The sequence below is a fragment of the Lynx canadensis genome, chromosome B1, assembly GCF_007474595.2.
Source record: "Lynx canadensis isolate LIC74 chromosome B1, mLynCan4.pri.v2, whole genome shotgun sequence".
NCBI lineage: Eukaryota > Metazoa > Chordata > Mammalia > Carnivora > Felidae > Lynx > Lynx canadensis.
This window is the reverse complement of record NC_044306.2, coordinates 73,410,298-73,436,417: the sequence shown is the minus strand read 5'-3', so window position 1 is coordinate 73,436,417 and position 26,120 is coordinate 73,410,298. Positions and strand designations below refer to the sequence as shown.

The window sequence follows — 26,120 nt, the reverse complement described above, 5'->3', positions numbered from 1 at the left end:
CTCCATAACCTTGGGCATGTTGTTTGACCTATCTGAGTCGCAGTTTCCTCAGCTATATGATTGCAATATCAACGTATTTCATTTGTAGGTGGTTGCAGAATGAAATAAAATCCTTGTAAATCTCTGAAATACAAGTTTAAAAATATAATAGCATTTTTACATTTAACTTCATCATGAAGACTTGGGAAAATACCCAGTGGAAATATTTGCCCTTTCACCATGGTTCCCTTACCAGAATGCAAATGGGGAAATACATCAATAGAGTGATTTTGAAATCTTACCTGATGGATTATTTTCTAGTTTTACATTGATGACACTTATCTCTTATAAACTATTTGGCATTTTAAAAAAATCTACAAGTGAAAAAGAATGGTCGGGGGTAAAATCAGACTTTGCACAAGGATTCATTCAGTCCAATTCTGACCATACCTCTAATTCAGAATAAGAACCATATATTGGCAATATGTCGGTGTGAGGGAAGAGAAGAATGAATCATTACATGTGAAATTCTATTCAATTTTGACTTCATTTTAAAATCACAACATTCTAACTGAGTAAGTTATCTACTAAAAACTGTCACTGCATGTTTGTACTAACGTTATAACTAAAAGATTTGAGTTTTGTTAATTTCAACTTTAAAGGAGTAAGTGGAAGCTACAAAATGCTACCTGTGTTAGGATTCATCTTGAAGAATTTTCCATCAGACAAAAGGAAATATGACAGCTGTCCATTCTTTCCCGAGTCTCTGTCAATTGCTGTAATTTTGCCTATTACCCCTTGGGGAACAGGGCTCTCCTCGACTTTCAAAAACAACACATCATGCAAGAAGGTAGGGGAATTGTCATTCTCATCCAGGACATGAACAATTACTGAAGTGCTCACATTTTGCGACAATCTGTCCTCCAGGATCCAGGCAAACACTCTAAAATTATATGTCTGTGTGGATTCATAGTCAAGCTGTCGCCGCAAATAAATCCAACCTGTGTGAGGGCGGATGCCAAACACAGCAGAGTCCGCGCTGGGTTCCAGCGAGTACAGGAGCTGCAAGCTTGCACCCTGTGGCCCAAGTGGGTAGGCGTGTATTTGCAGTATTTGGGTCATCAGTGAGACAGACTCACTAACTTCCACTTGATAGACCAAGTTTGCAAAAGTCAAAGACGGGCTCTGTTCTTGCTCTTCGATCACAACTGTCAGCACTAACAGGGATGCCTGAGGAGGAACGCCCAGGTCCTGGGCCATGAGAGTTAGTGTGCACTTCTGCGGCGTCCCACTTCCCAGACTCTGATTGAGGTACACCACACCAAGCCCCGAGTCAATGGAAAAGATGCTTGGATTCTGGCTTGCAATGGTGTATCGGATGAATCCATTCTGCCCACTGTCTTTGTCTTGTGCACGGGCAAGGTACAAGGCTGTGCCAGGCAGTGTGGTCTGGGATATTTTAACCTCATCAGAGGCTTTGGGAAATACTGGATGGTTGTCATTGACATCGATTACAGTTATGTTGACCTCTGTACTGCCGTAAGCAGGGGAGCCGCCGAGCTGCGCCTGCACCGTGAGCACAACCACGGGCTGGGTTTCGTGATCCAGAGGCTTCTGGGTTCGAATGACACCCAGCCACGGGTGAATAGAGAACTTTCTGTCCAGATCACCAGAGGAGATTCTGTAAGAAACTGGCTCTGAGGAATCTGGGGAAAAAAAGGTGGGGAGTGTGGGGGCAGAGAAAGAAAACAATCACCATATGCCAAAAGAATGCACCTACTGGAAATACTGAAAACTGAAAGCATTAATCTATACTACATCCACAGAAAACACTATGCAATGTGTTACCTCTTCCTCAGCTCCCCAATGTCTCCTGGAAAGTGGATACATGGCTAAGATGTATTAGTGGACAAAGGTAATGTCCAATGGACAAGGAGCAAGCCCCAGGTTTCACTCTCTGCCTTTCAGTAGTTTTGCATTAAGCAAAAGAGAAAGATGTTCAGAAAATAATTTGGATGCCTATTTTACATATTTGGGGAAGACAGGTTAAGTTTATGCTTGATGCTTCTCTATATCTACCTAGGAATGGCAAATAACCCCCCAAAAACAGTAAGGGAAGGGAAAGAGGACAGAGAAGAAATGGACTGTAAGCAGGACAAGATCTTTAGACAGGCAATTCACTTCAGGAATCTACCCTGCAGAGAAACCTCTATAAGTCATACATGGACATTTGCATGAATATTGCAAGGACTAGCAAAAAATGATTGTAAATCATTCAAATTAATAGCAAAACATGTTTATATCTAAGTGAAAGGACTATGCAATCTTTTTTTAAATTAAAACAGAATGATGTCCAGTTACTTGGAAAACTGTCCTCCATCTATAAAGTGGGGAGGAAAGGATAACTGTAAAACAAAAAATGTAGTAGGACATATTTTCATAAAAAATTTTAAAAGTGTGTGTGTGTGTGTGTGTGCACACGAGCGCACATGTGTCTATTTGGAGGAGTGGGTTATAGATACACGCTTTCTATGTTATAATCATTCTGTATTGTTTTAAACTTCCAAAAGTATTTATTACCTTTTTGATTAGGAAAAATTGTAGGATAGAAATAATGTTGAAAGAACAAAGAGCGAGTCACAGATTGTGTGGTCTCCATTCTTCTTGCATGGAGGGAGGAAAAGATTCATTCAAGATGGCACAGCCGAAGAAAACACAAGAAATGATTCCAATAATGGACTTTAACAGGGCATAAGAAGTACTTACTCAAGGACTCTTTTGCTTTCACTGTTCCCACAGGACTGTCTTCAAGTACATCTTCATAAACTGAGAAAGTATACTTAGGCCTTTCAAATTCAGCAGGTGCCAGCATTGTCTGAAGAATGTGTATGGTGATGTCAGCATTAATGACAGATGTGAGCCCGCCACAGTCTCGAGCACAGACCATCAACAGAAGTGTAGTGGATTCCAAATGACTAAGAGTTGATGTTAAGTAAATAATTCCTGGGTAGGGGAAGGGAAGAATTGAAAAACAGGGAACATGAAATAAATACTGATGAGCCAATCTGCTAACTCTACCGTGATAGTTAATTTTATGTCAACTTGACTGGGCCATGGGGTGCCCAAACATCTGGTCAAACATTATGCTGCATATTTCTGTGATGGCGTTTTGGAGGAGATTAATGTTTAAATGGGTAGACTAATTCCAGCAGGTTGCCCTCCCTGATGTGGATGGGCCTTGTCCAACCAGTTGAAGGCCTAAATACAACAGAAAGGCTGACACTTCCCTGAGTAAGGGCGATTCCTCATGCCTGACTCCCTTTGAGCTGAGACTGTTTTGCTTTGTTTTGCTTTGTTTTGTTTTGTTTTGTTTTCCTGCCTTCAGAATTATACTGAAACCTCAGCTCTTTCTAAGTCTTGAGACAGCCAGTCGTCAGACTGGAACTACATCATCGGTTCTCCTGGGTCTCCAGTTTACCAACCCACTTGCAGATCTGGGGACTTATTTGCCTCCATAATTACATGAGCTAGTTCCTTGTAACAAGTCTCTTTATATCTATCTGCCTGCCTATCTATCTATCTATCTATCTATCTATCTATCTATCTCTCCTACTGGTTATGTTTCTCTAGAGAACCCTAATAGCTCTATCTTCCAATACAAGAACTTGAGCATATTTGCAAAATGATGTCCAAATTCTGTCAGGTAAGCAATATTTTCCTAGAGCTTAAACATTAGACATCTTGGAAGTACATCAGTTCACCAGTAAACAGAAATTGTGTCACCTTTGTTAGGACTTACAACCATATCACCAGCCCAGGATGATGGGATAGTCGAGTATGACCCCATCATCCAATGTAATCTCAGCTAATTCAGGACTGTAAAATGATCACAATCTGCCCGGGCTTCAGGATCCTAACTCTACAGGATGAAACTAAAATTTCACCTTCTGAAGTATTTGATATGTGACCTCAACTAGTGTAGGGAAGCTCTCTTGCTCAATTGGCTTTATTCTGTCTTTGCTGGTGAGAAGATATAATGTTGATAGCTATGGGTAAGAAAATTTAAATAAGTGCTAAAACCATAGGGACAAGAGTGGCAAGTTGGGCTTATGTAAATAGTGTGTGTGAGAGGAGAACCTGTGAATGGTTAAGTTGGGGAAGGATCCAGTAATGCTGAGAAAACCAATTATTTAATATTATTAACACGACCCTTTTGCATGCTAGTTTGAAAACATGAAAATGGATATAACCAGCTTCAGAAATAAACATGTTAGGTTTTTAAAAAATTTTTAATGTTTATTTATTTATTTTGAGAGAGAATGAGTGCAAGTGGGGGAGGGACAGAGAGAGAGGGAGAGAGAGAATCCCAAGCAAATTCCTCACCATCAGCATGGAGCCTGACATCGGGCTCAATCCCAAGAACCGTGAGAGCATGACAGGAGCCAAAACCAACAGTCAGCTAGCTACGCAGATGCCCGAACATGTCAGGTTGTTTTAGAGAAAGAAAAAAACATGCAAACTTATTACATGAATTTACATACAGATACATGTAGGTGGACTTGGTGGAATCTATCACAATACAGTCAATCGGCTACAAGTGTAAGTTAAATGAAGGAATAGTGTGGTTTTTGCCAGTTTGTGAGAGGCTGGTGAAAGCATCTGAATGGTCAGCTTCCTAGGCATAAAAAAAAAAAAAAAAAAAAGACACCCATTCATTTTTTTTCTTTTTAAAAAAATTTTTTTTAATGTTTATTTATTTTTGAGAGAGAGACAGAGTGTGAGTAGGGGAGGGGCAGAGAGAGAGGAAGACACAGAATCTGAAGCAGGCTTCAGACTCCATGCTGTCAGCACAGAGCCTGATGTGGGGCTTGAACTCACGAATCTTGAGATCATGACCTGAGCTGAAGTCAGACGCTTAACCAACTGAGCCACCCAGGTGCCCCGAGTTTCTATCTTTTTTAAGTCAAAATCTGTCCTCTCACAACTCCAATTTCTTGTTTTTATTTGTACTAGAAGTTTAATATGTTTTGTATCTCTTTAACAGAGCACATCATCAATAACCAAAGTCAAATATCTTTCCTGACAACTTCCCCATTTTCCATAACAGTTCCTTACCTAACATGATTTTAAGTCCTTTCACTCATGGTTGGTTCATTTCTCCTGAACATGCTCCAAGTTGATTGGTGAACACATAGTTGCAGATACAGTATATTACAAAAAAGAGTATAAACACTCCTTATTAGAATACTTATAAAATATTAATGTAACCAAGTATTCTTACACCAGCTATAGCAGCCATATTAAAATTAGGTTCATGCTGACTCCACCAAAGCATTCAATACTTACCACATATATTTCTAAGTCAGATTCTTCCCATCTGTTATTGATGAGCTTTAAAAATTATTATGAAAAGGGGCGCCTGAGTGGCGCAGTCGGTTAAGCGTCCGACTTCAGCCAGGTCACGATCTCGCGGTCCGGGAGTTCGAGCCCCGCGTTGGGCTCTGGGCTGATGGCTCGGAGCCTGGAACCTGTTTCTGATTCTGTGTCTCCCTCTCTCTCTGCCCCTCCCCCGTTCATGCTCTATCTCTCTCTGTCCCAAAAATAAATAAACGTTGAAAAAAAAATTATTATGAAAATATATGGTTGGTTAAAAAATAAAAGCTCAAATAATACAGAAGTGTCTGTCTACAGAAGAAAACGAAAAGTCTAAGCCCCCAATCATCCTTGTTCCCTGGGTATATATTCTTCCACAGTTGACTCAATTCCGATTACAGAGAAATTTTTGAAGGCTTCATTGTGCACTCTAGATGATTATGACAATTAAAGGATTAACATCTGCCTCAACTATACTTGGTCCTCCTGATTCCAGATGACTCCTTCTGAACCATTTTTCATACTTGTATTAGATCAGTCTTCCTAAAATCCAAGTCTAGACATGTCGGTGCCTCCCCAGGGTTTCAGGGTGAAGTTCAAGTGCCTTATCTAAATAAACCAAGTTGCTGGTAAATGAACCCTTTTCACCTCGGTAGCCCATCTCACCACTCTCTGTACAGTACTTTTGCCCTAAGCACAGTGAAATACCTATAATTTCCAGGATAGATCTTGCTCTTTTCCATTTAGATTACTGCATCCTCCTCCTAGAACAATCTCTTCATCTTTTCTGACTTCCAGTCACATTTTAAAGCACAGCTCAAGTCTCACCTGGTGCAGCTGACTTTCATATACCCTCCATTGTGCTTGAGATCTACCTTCTATGATCCTACAGTGGCCTGTGTACACATGCTTATCATAAATTTAATGCGTATTTTAATTAGCATTTTTAAATCTTTCTTTTTTTTTTTAATTTTTTTTTTCAACGTTTATTTATTTTTGGGACAGAGAGAGACAGAGCATGAACGGGGGAGGGGCAGAGAGAGAGGGAGACACAGAATCTGAAGCAGGCTCCAGGCTCTGAGCCATCAGCCCAGAGCCTGACGCGGGGCTCGAACTCACGGACTGCGAGATCGTGACCTGGCTGAAGTCGGACGCTTAACTGACTGCGCCACCCAGGTGCCCCAAATCTTTCTTATTCAGTCATGAGTTCATTAATTTACTTGATGATTTATAAATAAAATCAAAAGACAACATTTTGAAACAACGATTTAGTATCCCAATAATAAATGAAGAGTTCTGCAACAAAGGGGAAAAATACAAGTAAAACAAAAGTGAGGTCAGCAGTAGAGAAGGACAGATAGTTTAATTTTATTTTTAATGTTTATTTTTGAGAGAGAGAGAGAGAGCGAGCGAGTGAGCACATGAGCAGAGGAAACAGAGACAGAGGGAGACACAGAGTCCAAAGCAGGCTCCAGGCTCTGAGCTATCAGCACAGTACCTGATGGTGGGCTCGTAACAGCTCAGAGCCCTATGTGGGCTTGAACTTCTGGACCTCGAGATCAGGACCAGAGCCGCAGTCGGACGCTTAACCGGCTGAGCCACCCAGGTGCCCCAGGACAGATAGTTTAAATAAGAAAGAAAGGCACATGAGTAAGTATGATAATGTTCAAACTGAATAAAAATAAAAACAGAAATGTGAAAGGAAAACAACTGCCTCTTGTTTTTACTCTAATGTTTGTTACAAACTTTTTAAGTGATGAGACTCAGGGATAATAAATGATGTGGTTTTATTGTACACTGTTCAAAAGCACTTAGACATTATGTATCAATCTGTAAACCATTCATATTCAGTAACCTAGAAGCCTGCCCTCTGCTCACAGAAGTGCATAGAAAGAAATGGAGAGGATGTCTTTTGCAATATCACAAGTGACTTTACTATCCATCAAGAAGAGAATGAATGGGGGTTCTGGGGAGGATGGCACAGTAGGAGGACCCTAGGCTCACCTTGTCCCATGGATACAACTAGATAACGCTCACATCGATGTAAATAACCCAGAAAATGACCTAAAGCCTGGGAGAACAAGCTCTACAACTAAATAGAGGGAGGGGGCCACATCGAAGAGGATAGGAAGGGCTGAGACAGGGTCTAGAAGTAACTGGACTCAGGGGCTGTCTTCAGGACAGGACAGTGCCTGTAAGGAGTAGGGAAAGAAAAGAGACCCCCACATGGGGGAGCCCACATGGGGAGGACAATCCCCATAACATTTGGCTTTGAAAACCAGAGGAGCCCAAGTTTGCATTCTTACAACTTAAAACTTAAAACTTGGAATTTTAAAAAATCAGCAGGCTCTGGGAGAGCTGGGAGGGTGAGAGGAAACTGAATCCTTGCCCTTAAAGAGACAGCATAAGGAAAGAATGAATGGTTCAATACAATGTGTATATTAATACAGTAGAATATTAGTGTAGCATCTAAAACATATATATACATGTTTTCATGTAGAAGGATTTTACATACTACATTTTATATGGAAAAAAATTGTAAAAATCAATCTATAGTATCAATTCACTGTGTTAAAAAAATTCATACTGTATAAATATTTTTAAAATATTCTCCACTGTGAAAAATCCATGAAGTACTGCTAACTGAGAATGTTAGATTACAGAATATGTAAAATATAATCATAAACACTAACACATACTTTATATGTACCGTACCCCCCCCACACACACACACGGAGAAAAATATGCATGCTGGAAAACATGGAAGGATCTGAACAACTATAAAGAGAGAATATCTTCTATGGGTTGAGACTATGGCACAGCTCATTACCTGCTTCTTACCTTCCTATAGTTTTATTTTTTAATTTTTTTTTTATTATTTACTTTTGAGAGAAAGAGACAGAGTATGAGTAGAGGGGACAGAGAGAGAGAGAGGGAGACACAGAATCTAAAGCTGACTCAAGGCTCTGAGCTGTCAGCACAGAGCGCGACGTGGGGCTCGAACCCACAAACTGCGAGATCATGACCTGAGCCGAAGTCGGTCGCTCAACCAACTGAGCCACTCAGGTGCCCCTTACATTCCTATGCCTTTAATTTTTTTTTTTTTTAATTTTTTGAACGTTTATTTATTTTGGGGACAGAGAGAGACAGAGCATGAATGGGGGAGGGGCAGAGAGAGAGGGAGACACAGAATTGGAAACAGGCTCCAGGCTCTGAGCCATCAGCCCAGAGCCCGACGTGGGGCTCGAACTCACGGACCAAGCGATCGTGACCTGGCTGAAGTCGGACGCTTAACCGACTGCGCCACCCAGGCGCCCCAACATTCCTATGGCTTTAATGAGCATATGTGCTATGGACTTGTGTCCCCTAAATATTCATATGTTGAAGTCCTAATCCCCAATATGACTGCATTTGGAGTAGTAATTAAGGTTAAATCAGGTCATAGGGGTGGAGTCTGATCTTATAGGACTGGAGAGAACTCACTCTCTCTCCAACATGTTAGAATAATGAGAGGAGGCAACTGTCTACAAGCCAGAAGACCTCTCAACAGGAATCAAGTCCACTTAGCATACCACTCCCAGGGTAATTTTCCTTAAATACCACCATGACGTGCTAAGGCTCAAAATCCTCGTGTCATTCCTTATTCCCTACACAAATCAAGTTTGAACTTCTCCGTCATGCTTTTAAAGTGCTTCATAAGTGACCTCACTCAGTGTAGCTTTCTGTCATTCTGTAGCCCATCTCTTCAGACATGATGATCTCCTACTGCCATAAATATGTAATAAGTATGGCGATGAAAACAGCTCATGGGGTGCAATCATAGAGCCACTTGTTTTCTCCTATTCAAATTTATTTCGTATGGCTCACTGTTCTTCCCCTGCATCTAAGTGAAAATTAAGGAGGCTCCTATAATTTCCACAGTCACTGTCAACCCGTTAAAAATCTTTCTTTTGTTCCATACAAATTGTAGTAAATTATTTGTTCTAGTTTTGTGAAAAATGCTGTTGGGGTCTTGATAGGAATTGCATCAAATCTATAGGTTGCTTTGGGTACCACGGACATTTGACAATATTAATTCTTCCAATCCATGAGCATGGAATACCTTTCCATTTGTTTGTGTCATCTTCAGTTTCCTTCATTAGTATCCAACCATTTTTAGAGTACAAGTCTTTTTACCTCCTTGGTTAAGTTTATTCCTAGGTATTTTATTCTTTGTTAGTTTAAGTCACAAAACCATCTCAATTTAATAATTTGAATATGAAGGTCCATTAATAATCAAAACTCAAAACTGGATTCAAATTTCAGGCGGGACACAGGCTGCAAGTCAGAAGTAATTTCCCCATCTAGCACTTCTCCCTCATCTTGCTAACAGTGTGAGTTCCTGACCATCTAGGATGGAAGGAAGGGGAAAAGAGGGAAGGAGAGAGGAGCAGGGACATTCTGACTTGACAGGCACTATTGGGGTGGCACTCTTTGGCCGGGCAGCTGTTTAAAAGCCACTTTCTCTTATGGATGCTGTCATTGTTTTTTTGGAGAAAGCTTCAAACCTCCAATCTGAAGCTGCCTTAACCGAGGTGAGCACATCTCTCTTTAGACAGGTCACTTTACTGCTTGCTTCTTTGATGCCTACAAAGCTAGAAATGTTCAAAACTCCTCCTGCTGGCCCTTTCTGGGCAGCATCTGAAATGACTCTACACCCAGGTTGTCGGCTCTCTCCCTCACAAATGACCCACATCCAGGAGAGACCATTAAGTACTCTTTGCCCCTATAAACTCCTAGAGTTTGTCTCCATTCGGAAACCTCTTCTTGTATTTTTTTAAATTTTTTAAAGTTCATTTTTGAGAGAGAGAGAGAGACAGAGAGCGTGCATGGGGGAGGTGCAGAGAGAGAGGGAGACACAGAATCCAAGGCAGGCTCCAGGCTCTGAGCGGTCAGCACAGAGACTGATGAGGGGCTCGAACTCATGAACTGTGAGATCATGACCTGAGCCAAAGTTGGATGCTTAACTGACTGAGTCACCCAGGTGCCCTGGAAACCTCTTCTTTATTCCATTGTTAGACACTCCCTCTTTAGATTTCTGATGTGAGAGTCTGACTTCAGTCTGCTAGCACCAAACTGAGGGAACACATACTAAGTTCTCTAAATGGTCAGTAAGGTGTAGGCGTCTCACCGGAGGAGAACTCACAAGTCAAGAGCAGCTCTCTGCAAACTATCAACTCTCTATCCACCTTTATTACCTTTGACGATGTGAGCGAAGTTCAGAATAATAAAATTTGTTTCCAGAGATCTCCTTTATAAATCTTACATTAAGTCTAGTATTCTCACTCAATGGGGAATTTACTATATCTGTATCTCTATATATATCTCAGCCCAAACCTACATTTTAATTTTTTTTAATTTTTAATGTTTTATTTATTTTTGACAGAGAAAGAGACAGAGCATGAGCGGGGGAGGGGCAGAGAGAGAGGGAGACACAGAATCCGAAGCAGGCTCCAGGCTCCGAGCTGTCAGCATAGAGCCCGACACGGGGCTCGAACTCACAGACCGTGAGATCATGACCTGAGCTGAAGTCAGACGCTCAACTGACTGAGCCACCCAGGCGCCCCCCAAACCTACATTTTAATTTCTGGTTGCAAATGTTTACTAATTCCCATCTTAATGTCTTCATGTATATTGTTTGCTTCTCCTGAATCACTATTCATTCTTCCCTCTTGCTTGACCAAATGTGAGCTGTCCTGTGAGATTCATCTCAAGTTCTGTGGTCCTTAATCCCTTTCTTGAATACTCTAGATTTTCCAGAGCTTTCTTCTGAGGGCCTACACTCTTTACAGTCATTACTGTGATCGATACATGGAGTTTACCCTTAACGTTTTGATTGCATGGAGGCTAATGCTAAATTACCATAAAGGGATGATGGGACTATAGGGCCTGTAAACTTGATTGTCCCTGAAGTGTGAAAGTGTTTTTTCAAAAATATGATAACCCAAAGGGTAGCTGATGAGTCCAGGAAAAGCAGAAAAAAGAGAGGCAAATAATAGGTACACATCCAGGTCCAGGCCACAGAAAGGAAGAGATACTATTAGCAAATAGACTTTCCTATTTTTTTTTTTCAGACTTTTCATTTCACTCTCAATGAAAAGCAGAGGAAAGCACAGTGCTGTTAAGTCAGCAAGCTGTAATATTTTTGTTCTACTGGCAAGGGTAGCTTTATTATGGGAAAGATCCATCAGGTTATTTAAACCCTGGTACCCCTAAACATTAAGATTATTTCATGCTCTATTTTTTTAGTGTTTAACTTATTTAAAAACAGTTTTAATGTTTATTCATTTTTTTTTTTTTTTGAGAGACAGAGAGAGAACGAGAAGGGGAGGGGCAGAGAGAGAGGGAGACACAGAATCCGAAGCAGGCTCCAGGCTCTGAGCTGTCAGCGCAGAGTCCGACGCGGGGCTCGAACTCACGAACCGCGAGATCATGACCTGAGCCAAAGTCGGAGGCTTAACCAACTGAGCCACCCAGGCGCCCCTCTCATTCTCTTCTTTAAAAATCAGTGCCCATTTATAAACTTTTTAAGATACGATTTTGTTTTTTCCACGGTCTGTCCCGACAGAAAAGTTAGGCTGGACATGAAGCCTCCAGTGTTCAGTTCCTATGATATTATGGTTTCTACTACAGCCTGATAGTTGAATTGGCACTTGGCTTGATGCATCAGTAGAATGAGCTTGCTTCATGTAAGTCTGATGATAAGAGGAGGAGGAGGAGGAGGAGAAGTGGTAGTTGATATAAGGAACAAGCACAGAGATGAAAAGAGTTATTGGAGCTGAGACCACAGCGGAAAGCAGAGCAGATCATGAAAGCCCCTGTAGACCATAACAAAGATCTGGCCTTCAGCCAAAGAGCCATGGAAAGTCACTAGAATATTTAAGGCAGGGGAGTAAAATGACCAAATATGTCTTTATATTTGAACAAAGTCTAGTTTATGTCTCTACGTATGAATTTTATTAGGCCTCTTTTGAGCAGTTACTATTTATTTTTACTTTCAAAGCCAATCTTGCGTAGTGAAGCAATTCGTATTAAAGACCAGGAAGAAGCTAGTGAGTTTCTTTGAACTAATACTGACCACTTGGAAGAGGGAAGTATTAGGATCAAGTTTGTCCTTCTACATGCTGAATGTTTCAAAACATTCACTTTTTTTAGCACTTGAATATAAAGAGGCTCAAGAAAACCCATTTACATGAATGCAACATTTTTTATTTTTTATTATTTTTTTATATTATTTATTTTTGAGAGAGAGAGTGCAATGCGCGCAGGGGAGTGGTGGGGGAAGAACATCTGAATCAGGCCCCTGCACTGACAGCAGCGAGCCTAATGTGGGGCTCAAACTCATAAACCCCAAGATCATGACCTAGCCAAAGTCAGATGCTTAACTGACTGAGCCACCTGGCACCCCTTGAATCCAACAACTTTAAATAAATGGAGGTGTCTATTAAAAGGGAGGGTCAAAAATTAATTATATACAGCTCTATAACATATATTACTTATAAATATGCATATATATGTAATAAATAACAAAATGGTCAATAAAATGGATGTCTCTTTTTGCCTATATTTTCAGCTTGGAATTTATGGCATTGTATTTTCATATTTTAAAGTACAGCAATTACTTAGCTCTCTTTTTTCATGACACTTGCAAATTATTATTAATCAGCAGTGAAGGAGACAAACTTTAACTTTAAAAAAATAGACATTGAGGGGCGTCTGGGTGGCTCAGTCTGTCGAGCGTCTGACTTCGGCTCAGGTCATGATCCCACAATTTGTGGGTTCGAGCCCTGCGTTGAGCTCTGTGCTGACAGCTCAGAGCCTAGAGCCTGCTTCAGATTCTGTGTCTCCCTCTCTCTCTGCCCTCCCCGGCTTGCACTCTATCTGTGTCTCTGTCTCTCAAAAATAAAGAAACTTTTAAAAAAATTTTTAAAAACCGACATTGATTCATTTACTGGATATTAATGAGCACTGGTTATTTTATGCTTGAATTATCCAGTGCTTGGATTTGTACTTACCAATTATAATGTGCAATAATGTTTGTCTATGTTCTTTACCTTGTCACTTCTTATTTAAATAGAGGAAAGTGTTGGGATGAAATATTTTAATTGATAGACTAATTCAAGAACTTAAAGACAAAGGTCCTCTCTTAATTAAAATCTAATATACATATAATTCTGCTAATGAAGCAATACTGACTGTCATTACCCAATCTCCTGAAAAAGATGAGATCCTCAACCAAGGTGGTCATTCGTAGTTAGAAAATAAGCTGGGAGGTCATTGCTAAACTTGTAAGGTATGAGACAGCTAAAAACAAAAACAAGCACAAAATCATGACCATTGCCAAACATGGAGTCTGCAAGTGTAGTTTTCCCAAAAACAGAGACAAACCAAGAACTATGGGATGTCAATACCAATTTCTTATTGGTCATTAGTATTCATGATGTCTTCCCTATATTCACTTTGTGAGAATATAGAAACTTATTCAGTGAATAGGTGACATTATACTATTTATTTCACACACACTGGGGTTACTAAGTTGTAGTGGCTGAAAGGCATGGAACAGACTGAAAATTTTGTCTCATATCAACAATATAAGGATTTTTAAGGAAAACATACCCATTTTAGAAGATGTCACGGAATTCTATGTATTCAGTCGACAAGAGCAAATAAATCAAGAGGTAATTTGGCATTTCAAACAGACTTATACAAAAAGTCACAGCGAGAGATCATATTTCTATCTTATTTAGTTGAGACAATGAAACTTATATTTATCTTGGCTTTGAGTTTAGTTTAAAAGGGGGAAAAAGGCATAATAATGGAAAGAGCCTTGAAATGTAAGTCTGAGAAGTAAATTCAAGTGTCAGGTTTGTGACTACATCCCTCAGCAAGTCGCTAAGACTCTTAAGGTCTTTATTCTCTTAATTTGGAGATGGGCACAAAAGCCTCTGTTTTGTTTATGCCGTAAGTTGATGTAAGGCTCATATAGGCAATGTACGGAAAAGATATTAAAAGGTGTTATCATCTGAGACAGACCAAAACGGGAACCAATGATGGGTCCAAGAGAGGGTTTAAATCCAATTCTGCCATATACCAACTGTGTATCCTCAGGCAAGTCACTGAATCCCTTTCAGCCTCAATTTCTTCCTCTGCTAAATAAATAAGGGAGCTGAATCAGAAAGTCTCTTCCATCCCCAACCAGTCTGTGATCTTATACTAGAAAAATTAATAGGAAAACTCTCCAATGTGCTTTTGTTTCCTACAAAAGAAACACACACTGATTTGGTGTTCGTGATTAATTTTAGTCTCTGTCTTGCAAATAAAAGGAAGTCATTTTTTTTAGCATGGGTAGGTTCACATCCCTTATGAAATGAGATGTGGTTTTCATTTATTAGCTACACATCAGAATGTTCTAAATGTAGGAAAGTGGCAATCATGAAGAATTATGAGAATCATTACATGATATGAAATGTGAGCCTAACACTCACATTAGAAAAAGATTTGCCCTTGAAATAAAGAAAAACAGAGTCTGTGTTACATTACTTACAGTCTATATTAAAATCCACACACCCTGTACAAACAAAAGATTGCAACCAAACACAGAGACATGGCTGCCTTTGTGTGGCAGTTTCAGTCTCTCAGTTACCCTTTTAATTACTTGTTCTTCTGTAATGCTAAACTAGGATTTTGCATACACCACAACTAAACATAGAACAGACAATAGGCAGGGCAACATAAGCTTTTGTTGTAAGCTCTATGAGAACAAGGATTTTTATCTCTCTCACTCACCAATGTATCCCAAATACTTAAAACAGTGCCTGGCACATAATAGGTATTGAATAAATATGTCTTTTTTTTAATTTTTTTTTTTGGAAATGTTTACTTATTTTGAGAGAAAGAGAAAATTCAGGCACATGCAAGTGGGGGAGGGGCAGAGAGAGAGAGAGAGAGAGACAGAGAGAGAGAGAGAGAGAGAGAGAGAGAGAGAGAGAGAATCCCAAGAAGGCCTCACACTATCACCACAGAGCCTGATACCAGGCTTGAACTCATGAACCGTGAGATCATGAGCTGAGCCAAAACCAAGAGTCGGAAGTTTAACCGAGGGAGCCACCCAGGCACCCATGAATAAATATGTCTTGGGAGGATGAACTTACTTCCATTTTCTGCCTTGAACAGATAGATGAGCTACACTCTTTAGAACTTTAACTGACTTTTCTTTACATCATTGACTTGCTTCTATAAAAAGAGGTAAACCTGAAGAATTTAACCGAAGGTAACCCTAGCAAAGAGGCCGTTGGACTGCTGTAAACAACCAACACAAACGTTTTCAGTCTGACACCTTAAAATAATCTGAATTAGCAGTAACGTTTGCTTCAGTGTAAGGTTACTAAATAAACAGGACAAACACAAAAGCTAAAGCACTACTCTTTTCATGCTACTAAAGAGAACACTTCAAACAATGTAGGAAAAAAAATCTACATACAATTCATTAAATGGGATTAAAGACATAAAAAGAGCTATTAATAAATATGGCTCTTGTGTTTCCTTCTTTTAAAACTCAAAACAGTGTGGTCTGACTCGTGCCCACATCAAAGGAACCCAGCTAACAGAGAGTAAGAGAAATGAAGGCTCAGCTCACTATCTCTCTCCTGGTGCCGAAGCACGTTTTACAAAAATGTGCTTTGAACCAACAACAAACTTAGAAAACCAGAAACAGAACAGGAAGATAAACCCACAAGAGAAAACAGCCATGACATCACCACATCCCCTTCCAGTTTTCTCCAAAACATTTTTCTTACCAGATGAACACAGAAAGTCAAAGAGCTCTATTTTTAAAGCATGAGTCTTGGTTGTGGTACAAACAGATCAATGGAAAACCTCTTGTCTTCAGAAAAACATGAGCCTATAGCACAAAGCGTGGAAGCTTATAAAATAGCATGTCTGATAGAGGAAGCATCAACCATGAGCAAATGAATGGATGTCTAAGAGAGATTTTTAGAGTGATTCAGGAAGAGGTGACAATGTAGAAATTAGCTCATCAATTTTCCAACTCTTTCTCATATAATATAAAACTATACAGCTAGCCATCTCTATAAGTATGTAACGCTATATATAACTACATATAAATACAAATATATTTAGTATAGTTAGCATATACATCTAGAAAAGTGCTAGCTAGCACAGAGAGATTGGAAAGAATTTGGATTGGAGGCCACAGCATTACCTACCACACTGTGATGGGGAACGAGGATTTTAAGCAAAGTTTTGCCCTGTGTTATCAATGACGCTCCCTTGAAGTTTCTTAAGAATATGTAATCAGGATTTATTCATTCCTTCCATTTATTCATTCATTCTACAAATATATATATTGACAGAAGCAATCCCTTGACCTTGTATTTTTTTTTAATTTTTTTTCAACGTTTTTTATTTATTTTTGGGACAGAGAGAGACAGAGCATGAACGGGGGAGGGGCAGAGAGAGAGGGAGACACAGAATCGGAAACAGGCTCCAGGCTCCGAGCCATCAGCCCAGAGCCCGACGCAGGGCTTGAACTCACGGACCGCGAGATCGTGACCTGGCTGAAGTCGGACGCTTAACCGACTGCGCCACTCAGGCGCCCCCCTTGACCCTGTATTTAAACTGGCAGCTTCTGTAAAGACAGACCTAATGGCAAAAGCAAGAAAGTCCAACTTTTTATAGGTTACAACCAAAAAACAGATGCAGAAGAGGAAAACCATATTCCAACACAGATCCTTGTTCCACTTTTTAAGGACACTGACAATTAAATTAGCTTTTATGGCATAGCCTAGAAGCCTAACTGTTATGTACAGTATAGAAAATGTATTCAGAGTTGCGGTCAGCCAACAGATGAACTTGAATTCGGCTGTTCAAATTAAAGACTGCCTGTTCACTAAGCAACTTTTCCCCTTAGCTAGTTGTGATGCTGTTTAATTCTCTTCTAAAGGTTAAAGTAAAGCATTACCAGGCCTCATGAATTTCTCATGAATTGTGATTAAGTGCAACCCAATTCTAAGCACTGTTAGAAAAACATCTTCAACCTAAATGAACCGGCATCAAAACTGCCAACAATAATAACCCAAGGCTACTTCCATTACGAATTTGGTCTTTGCTTTATAAAAAAAAAAATACCATGATACTTCCCTAGATAATGACCCACGTAAAGCGTTCTCCTTGATTAACAATGGCATTTGTCTTATAGCCTGTGCCAGGAATGGAAGCCTGTGGCTTACTAAAGCCAGTGCAGCAACAAGAGATCTCTTCTAAAAACAGAACACAGTACAGCTCATTCTTCAAGACCTTCCAGGGGAAACTAGACGAGGAGTATGTTGATGTCTTTTAAAAACAATCTACTAAATGTTTTTAGATCCTGTGCCCTGATTACTGGCTGACCTATATATTTTTGGCAATGCTAGTGTCCTAGAGGGCCTGACAATTTGACAAGCAGTTCAGATGAGTTTTGAAAAAGCCAAGATAAGCAATTTCCCAAAGGAAAAAAAAAAGGTATTTTCTTCTGATCTTTGAAATGTTAAAGGATCCATGTCAGTGTATTATTTTGAGCAAGGAAAGTTCTACCTTATTAAGGCTGCCATTGTAGGGGCGCCTGGGTGGCTCAGTCGGTTAAGCATCCAACTTCGGCTCAGGTCACAATCTCACAGTTTGTGAGTTCGAGCCCCGCGTCAGGCTCTGTGCTCTCAGTTCAGAGCCTGGTGGTTGCTTCAGATTCTGTGTTTCCCTTTCTCTCTGCCCCTCCCTCACTCACGCTCTGTCTCTCTCTGTTTCTCAAGAAATGAATAAATGTTAAAAAAAATTAAAAAAAAAAAAGAGACTGCCATTGTAAAAAAACAACTAATCCCTCAGCCAGTCACACACACCGGATGCAAGTGCACCTTCCAAACAAGAATTAATGACTCTCCCCTTACCAGGCCTGGGTGAGAAGCCAAGCTCACTTGGTAGATGATTTCCTGTGTAAATTACTGTTTGTTGCTAAATGAATCTGGTTGTTGCAAAGGGGATTGTGAAGCTCCAATAAAGACCATCTACAGAAAATGCCTATTGTAGCACCTGACATTACCATCATCACAATAGAAACATATTCTACTCATGCTCCGGTCAGGTGCTTTAAGAAGAAACACAAACTCGGGGCGCCTGGGTGGCTCAGTCAGTTGAGTGTCCAACTCTTTGATTTCGGCTCAGGTCATGATCTCACAATTCGTGAGATTGAGCCCCGAGTCAGGCTCTGCCCTGACAGTGCAGAGCCTGCTTGGGATTCTCTCTTTCCTTCTCTCTCTACTCCCCTCTGCTGCTTGCTCACTCTCTCTCAAAATAAATAAATGAACATTAAAAAAAGAAGAAGAAGAAATGTAATCTCAAAGAGATATCTGCACTTCCATGAGCACTGAAGTACTGTTCACAACAGCCAAGTTGTGGAAACAACCTAAATGTCTATCCATAGATGGATGGATAAAGAAAACGTGGTATTTGCATCCAATGGAATATTATTCAGTCTTGAAACAGAAGGAAATCCTGCAATATGCAAAAACACGGATGAGCCTGGAAGACATTATGTTGAGTGAACGAAGCCAGTAACAGAAGCACAAATACTGCATTATTCCACTTACACGAGGTCTCTAAAATAGTCAGAGTCATAAAATCAAAGAGTGGAATGGTGGTTGCAAGAGGTTAGCAAGGAAGGAGAAATGGGAAATTGCTACTCCATGGGCATAAAGTTTCAGTGAAGCAAGATGAGTAAATTCTAGAGATTTGCGATATGCTGTGCCAAGAGTCAACAACAATAATGCATTGTATACTTAAAAGTCTGTTAAGAGGGCAGAACCCATGTTAAGTGTTCTTACTACAATAAGGTAAGATTAAATTTAAAAAATATAAAAGAAGGAAAAATGTAAAAGAAAAAAACGGGTTTTTTTGTTTGTTTTTGTTTTTGTTTTTTTGCTGCATCATTTCAGGACCAGAATATCTCTACTATCTGAGAAGTATTACAATGTAATACAGTGTACTTGAAATTTCCTATTTTCTTGTAATCAAATATTTCAAACATTACTTTAACAATAAACCATTAAGAAGGGAATGATAACCTCCTGTATTTTGATTATTTCTAGAAGATTCAGTTTACCCACTGAACTTGTCTGGCAGGTGCAGTTACCATATTAGAGAACTAAATGGAGCTTTAGGTACCATTTTAACAACATGGAAGCTAAGACCCAAAGATACTAGGGAATGCCAGACCTGGTAGAAAAAAGGGATCTACTTTGGATGTCCATGCAATGCTTTTTGTACTAATATTATCTATTATTAATACACTGAAATGATGGAAATCATCCATAGATGGCAAGATCATATGAACAGAGTAAATTAACATTTGCAAAATAAATACTATTGGCCAGCTGTTTCTCATAATTGGCTGCCTTTAGTACTCAGAAAACCTTGCCACGTAGGGATTAAGAGCACTACTTTTAAATTTTTTTTCTAATGTTTATTTTATTTTTGAGAGAAGCAGAGTGTGAATGGGGGAGGGGCAGAGAGAGGAGACACAGGATCAGAAGCAGGCTCCGGGCTCTGAGCTGTCAGCACAGAGCCCGACGTGGGGCTCGAACTCATGAACTGTGAGATCACGACCTGAGCCGAAGTCAGCACTTACCTGACTGAGCCACCCATGCACCCCAAGAGCACTTCTTTTAAAGTAAAGAGACTGAGGCCAAGAAAGATCACAAGACCAGTAGGAAACAAGGCTTGAACTCCCACCCAGGTCTCATCTAACCACGAAGTCTCAGATCTTTACAATATACCTTACTGCCTTCTGGAAGGTGAAATGAGCCCTGCAGCATCCCTGCTAATAAAAAATCACTTTTGCCAATTTTCTGGCTGTTATGCAGAAGCTACTGATTTCAGAGGAAAACTGTTCCAAGATCACATACCCGTAGTGGAGTCAATGGTGAAAAGGGACGACAGGTCTCCGGGAATGAGTTCATAAGTCACTGTTCCATATATCCCAGAATCTCTGTCAGTGGCAAGAACATTGATGATCTCGGTGCCTGGCTGGGTCTGGCCGCTAATACTCATCACGTAGGTTGATGGGTTAAAGACAGGTGCGTTATCATTCACATCCTCTATTTCCACACGAACAAAAGCTTGGGCGCTTAGTCCACCCTGTTGGATAAATGAGAAGTGATTACAAATGGATTTCTCCTGAACACTGAGATGCAGAATAATTGACAAAGATCCTAGAAAAGAATTTTAAAACAAAGAAGTTCATTCATTCTACTTTTAACCTTGAGATATGAGTTCATGTGTAAGAGCGTGGTATCAGTACTTTAGCACTGACTCTTAAAGATGAATGAGAGTACCACTTAAAACTCTTAGGAGGCAATAATTTCAGACTACAGTTCAAAGATATTCAAGGCAAGTTTTCTTGATGTCCAAAGAGGGAAAAAACAAAACAAAACACTTTTACCCCTAGGATAAATCTTAACTGCTAAAGAGGAGGGGTAAGGAAATATTGGAGAAAGACGTAATTTTAGAAAAGATCGTCAGCGCAAGTCTCACTTAGAAGGTACCATGTGAGTGAAGACTGACCTATATGAGGGAGCTTGACTTCAGTAATCTGAAGGAAAGAGCAAGTGCAAAGGCCCTGAGGCAGAAGTACAATGTACATCCCAGGCCTGTTCAGGGAACAGCAAGGAAGCCAGCAGGGTGATGCCAGCATGGCAAGGGGCAGGTCATGGAGGCCTCTGTGGGCCGCTGAAAGGAGGATTTATTGGAGGGTTTTGAGCAGAGGAGTAGTTTGAATTGACTTAGATTTTAACTGTCACTCTAGGTGTAGCATTCAGAATAAACTGAAGGGCAGCAAGGGTGGAAGGAAGGAGACCAGTTAGGAGGTGATTAGAATCAAGTCTGGAGTGGATGGTGGCAGTGAAGGTACTTACCCCAAATATCTGGGGTCAGATTTGCTTTGGAATTCTGGATTTTTCATGTTGTAGAAAGGTAATAGAGTGCATAGCATAGTAAAGGAATAGATCCCATCCCTTTTATTTTGTGTTGCCTCCAAGTAAAAATCAGGAAAAGGGGAGAGAATACAATAGAAGAAAACAATCCTTTGCAATTTTTACTTTTCTAAAGCAAAACATGTGTTGCTACTTTAAAGCACCATTTTCCATTTCTGTCTGGTACATTTTGATACTTTCATCTTTGACAAAAATCCTTAGTAAGTCACAAAGCCTGGACCTTCTCATTCACTTTTCCTTCTCTCTCTCTCACCCTCTCCCTTCCCCTCTCCCTTCCCCTCTCTCCCGCCCCCTCCCTCTCCCACTGTTCAGGGATACACTGAGCAAAGAGGAAAGAGGATTCTGACAAAAAAAGAAGATTTGGCACAGGAGACAAAGAGGCCAGTGGAAGAAGCACCGGCCTAGGGTGAGGGAGGGCAGAAAGAGAGTACTGTTTGGGGTAAGGTTAACAACAAACCTGGAAATGGCTCTCATGCTCTGAGGTCCCAAGTGCCCTAGACATTGGCGACTAAAAAACAATTGGGAAGTACACCTTCAAAGATAGAGTGGTTTTCCATGTTCTAAGTGGAATAAAGTGCCCGGGCCATGCCAGTTACCAACTAGAATAGGAGAAATGAGGGCTGGCTAAGGTTACGACCCAGTGAAAACAAGGGAAGTGCCCTTGACCCGTATTACTGGACAGACAGGGCTGTGTCTGCAGCAGCCCCGGATGAACTGTGGGTCCACAGTGGAGGGTGACTGATCGTGAACAGACAGTCCTGCATGGCACCTGACAGAGACCCTGCTGTTTCTCCAACTTGGCCTCCTTCTCCATTCTGTTTAACTTTGACCTTTCCCTTCCCCTTCCTTTTATATTTCTCCTGGGATTCTGGAAGTCACCTCAGTGTGAGTGCAGGATAAGAAAGCGCGTGAGAGAAGGTGATGAGAAAGTGGGGAAGATAGGCGAAATGACAATCTCTCCACCTTGGGATCCTTGCAAAGATGTTAATTCCTAGGCTGTCCATGACGATCCTAAATCAGGTAATGCTACCAAAAACAAGTAAAATGATAGACAAACCAACTGAAAAACTTATTCTCATAGGACAATGAACCTTTCTACAGGAAAATTATTATAGATCTCAGGTTTCCTGTTTTAGGAATTCAATTTTTATCTACTGAATTCATCAGTGGGGGTGCTTTCCTCTTACAATAACCAGGGTGAATGTATGTTCAGTGCGCTCTGTATATATTTTCTCCTTCAATTGTTCTAATCTCCCTTTTTAAAGATTTTGATGGTTTCTCTCATTTTTATAGATAAGCAAACCAAAGCACTGAGAAACTAAGTGACTTGCCCAAGGTAAATGAGACTGTGAATTGCAGATCTGGAACGGGACTAGAGATTCATTTATCCCCCAAACCCCTGGTGACTTCTTTTAAATTAGACTTTTTAAAGAATTGTGGTATAAATTCTACCTTTTAAAACACTATGCTAAGGGCAATGCCAACCACGGACTTAGTCTTAGCAGAAAAAAGACAGAGTCCCTGTTTATAATCTATGCGACAAACACTGTATAACAGGGTTTATGCCACAGTGGAACAATCTGGAGCCAAATGATCTCAGTCTAATGTCTGCCCTGCCTGCAACTGGGACCACAGATGAGAGAAAATCAGATAGTCCCTGAGTCTGGGCTGCATCTTCTGTAAAGCAGGAGCGATACAATATGTATGAGAGCATTTATAATGGTTAATCACATCATTATAAGATTTTACAGCCTCCTTTTCCTAAATACTTGGGGCCAGATAGATTAGTGTTGGAATGTTTCAAGTTTTAGGAAGGTGATGTGGTACACATGTACCTAGTCAGGTCTGGGGTGGCCCTACATAACCAAACGCTTAATATTCTGCAGCAAAATGTACGGAAAGACACATTTAGAGGGATTTAAACATGAATTTAAACATGAACGGCCTCAGGTCCGTTCAAGTCAGGTTTCTCACTAAATGAGATTTAAAAACTTTCTATTTTGAGGGGATGTTGAATTAGGTCGATTCTAATGCTCATGCAGGGCTTCTGTTTCAATAAACTATGATGGTACTGTGTTTCCTCTCATTGTTTCTTTTACATTTGGAATCTTATAAAATCGTATCGTATAATTCTCTCTTCATTCAAAATTATCTATCGTTAATCTCTCTGTTATCTTTAGTTTATACCAAAATACATATGCCATTACTTTTGACTGCTAACATGATATTGGTATACATATTGCTGATATAATATTGGTATAAAATAAGAAGGACAATAAAAACAAAACAAAACAAAACAAACTTTCTATCTGAGAGCTTTGGGGCTTCAGAACTACAGAAAAAGGATTGTGGATCTTCATGATTCAGAGGTAGGCATATGCTAAATGGAGAGAAAGCTCTGTGCTGAAGGGATCCTGGAGATGGGTTCCCATAAACAAACAAGATTTTCGGTCTCCCGCTGGTGTGCAGTTACAGAGTCTGGAGGAGCCTGGAAAGCAGATTAGATTTCTCCACACATCTTCCTTCACTTCCCTCCTAGTGTTTACCTCCCAATTCTCTGTAACAAAACTTCAGTCCACCTGGTTAAGACTATCCTGATGATGCAGCCTCTGAGATACGCTGAGTCACAACCACCAGACTCCTGGCCCTCAGAAATTGTGTGAGAGAGTACATTTTTGTTATCTGCAGCTGCTACGTTTGGGAATAGGTAATACACCCCATAAATTCCATCCATGAATATTTCTTAACTGTGTCTTATTCTTTCCCTATCCACGAGTCGTGGGTTTTTTTGGACATAATTTTAATCACTTGATTTTTTAAATTACAGTAAGAGAAAACAGTGTGTTACTGTGATTTTAAAAATTAAGTGATCAAAATTAAAAAATAAGAATGGGGGCGGGACGGAGTGGCCAACGGTCTGCAAAGCAACATGCCTAAGTTTTGTTGTGACTATTGCGACACATACCTCACCCATGACTCTCCATCTGTGAGAAAGACACACTGCAGTGGTAGGAAACACAAAGAGAATGTGAAAGACTACTATCAGAAATGGATGGAAGAGCAAGCCCAGAGCCTGATCGACAAAACAACTGGTGCATTTCAGCAAGGAAAGATTCCTCCTACTCCATTCTCTGCTCCTCCTCCTGCAGGGGCGATGATTCCACCTCCCCCTAGTCTCCCGGTCCTCCTCGCCCTGGTATGATGCCAGCACCCTATATGGGGGGCCCTCCCATGATGCCAATGATGAGCCCTCCTCCTCCTGGGATGATGCCAGTGGGACCTGCTCCTGGAATGAGGCCGCCTATGGGAGGCCACATGCCAATGATGCCTGGGCCCCCAATGATGAGACCTCCCGCCCGTCCCATGATGGTACCCACTCGGCCAGGAATAACTCGACCAGACAGATAAGGAGAAACAGGAACCTCTTTATATCCATTTTATATTACTTGTTCTTCACCAGGAGATCATGGTGCTGTGCCTCTGGGTGTTTTCTAACAGCATGACAAGGAAGACTTGCTCCCCCTTCCTATCAAACAGAGAATAGTTTTTGCAAGGGAGTAGTGGGACAAAAAAAAAAAAAAAAAAAGCAATTTCCATTTGTATCGTGAAATGTGAAAATAAAATTGTTAACTGTTTTAGTTAAAAAAAAATAAGAATGGGGATCACCTCAGAAAGGAGGGGAGCTGGAGGACAGTTTAAACAGGTGATGGGGATTGAGGAGTGCACCTGTCGTGATGAGCACCGGATATTGTATGGAAGTGTTGAATCACTACACTATACACCTGAGACTAATATTACACTGTATGTGAGCTAACTGGAATTTAAATCAAAACTAAAAAAATTATAGTAAGAGACTTTTAACCAACCTACCTGAATTCCAATCCCCTCAAGGCATGTTGTGAAAGCTGGGAGTAGTTTGGGAAAGTGCGAAGCTTGAAAGCATACAATATTGGAGGAATAGGAAAAAATAGGAAAAAAGGCAAAGAATGTAAACGACAATGGTCAGGAAGGGAAAGACCTCTCCTTCAAGTGTTATTTGGAGAAAAGGCAGAGTCTGGTGTAGACAGTGCTGGATTTTCACCTGGACAGTATTATGGAGTGAGGGAACTAAAGGGATTTTGCAGCTGAATGACTTAATGGTGGGTCAATAAACTAGAGATCCCAACCTGGAAGAACTGTCAGCTAGAATGGAGAGGCTACAGGAAGCGAGACAGAAAGATAAGAGTGCTTATCAGAATACAGCATCCTTGAGATCAAGATTTCAGAGGCTGTGCAATTATAGGGGATGATCCTTGGAAGTGAGAAAGTCAAGGAAGTGAGACGCTCAGGGTGTTGGATGGTTCAATAGATGCAGTGGTAGAGAGGAAGACTGTAAGGTGTAACGGTCCTAAATGACACGGAGGTTTAGAATATGATAGCAACAAGAAAGCATGTCCAAGGAATGGCCTGGCAAGATAAATTTCAAAAGTGAATTGGTTTTTGATAGAGAAAGGAGTAGAAATGATTCAGATGTTGCATGGGGCAATCAGTTAGGCAAGCACCCACCTCAACACCTCCCTCTTGGTCCGTGATTAGCGGAATATGGGCTTCTCTGTGGAAAGCTTGACAGGAATCAGTAACCCCAGGAGCAGGCTGTTTTAACCAAGGCGAGAACTTAAAGGAGCAGTCAGAGACCAGGACAAGTTTCTAAGG

The 26,120-nt window shown here is 40.5% G+C and overlaps 2 protein-coding genes across 2 annotated transcripts in view; one reads left to right on the top strand and one right to left on the bottom strand.

The window, feature by feature from the left end:
- Positions 1–26,120, bottom strand: part of DCHS2 (dachsous cadherin-related 2) — a 245,080-nt gene that overhangs the window by 87,383 nt on the left and 131,577 nt on the right. The window contains exons 4-6 of the mRNA XM_030312882.1: positions 20,343–20,574; positions 2,746–2,982; positions 669–1,685 (exon numbers count right to left, since the gene is read on the bottom strand). Of these exons, the coding sequence (XP_030168742.1) occupies positions 669–1,685; positions 2,746–2,982; positions 20,343–20,574 (1,486 nt within the window). The remainder of the gene's footprint in view (positions 1–668; positions 1,686–2,745; positions 2,983–20,342; positions 20,575–26,120) is intronic.
- LOC115512147 (U1 small nuclear ribonucleoprotein C-like) lies at positions 24,330–25,023 on the top strand. The gene is given in 2 exon segments (XM_032592886.1): positions 24,330–24,601; positions 24,604–25,023. Coding segments are annotated over 2 exon segments (477 nt in total). The 5' UTR covers positions 24,330–24,357; the 3' UTR covers positions 24,837–25,023.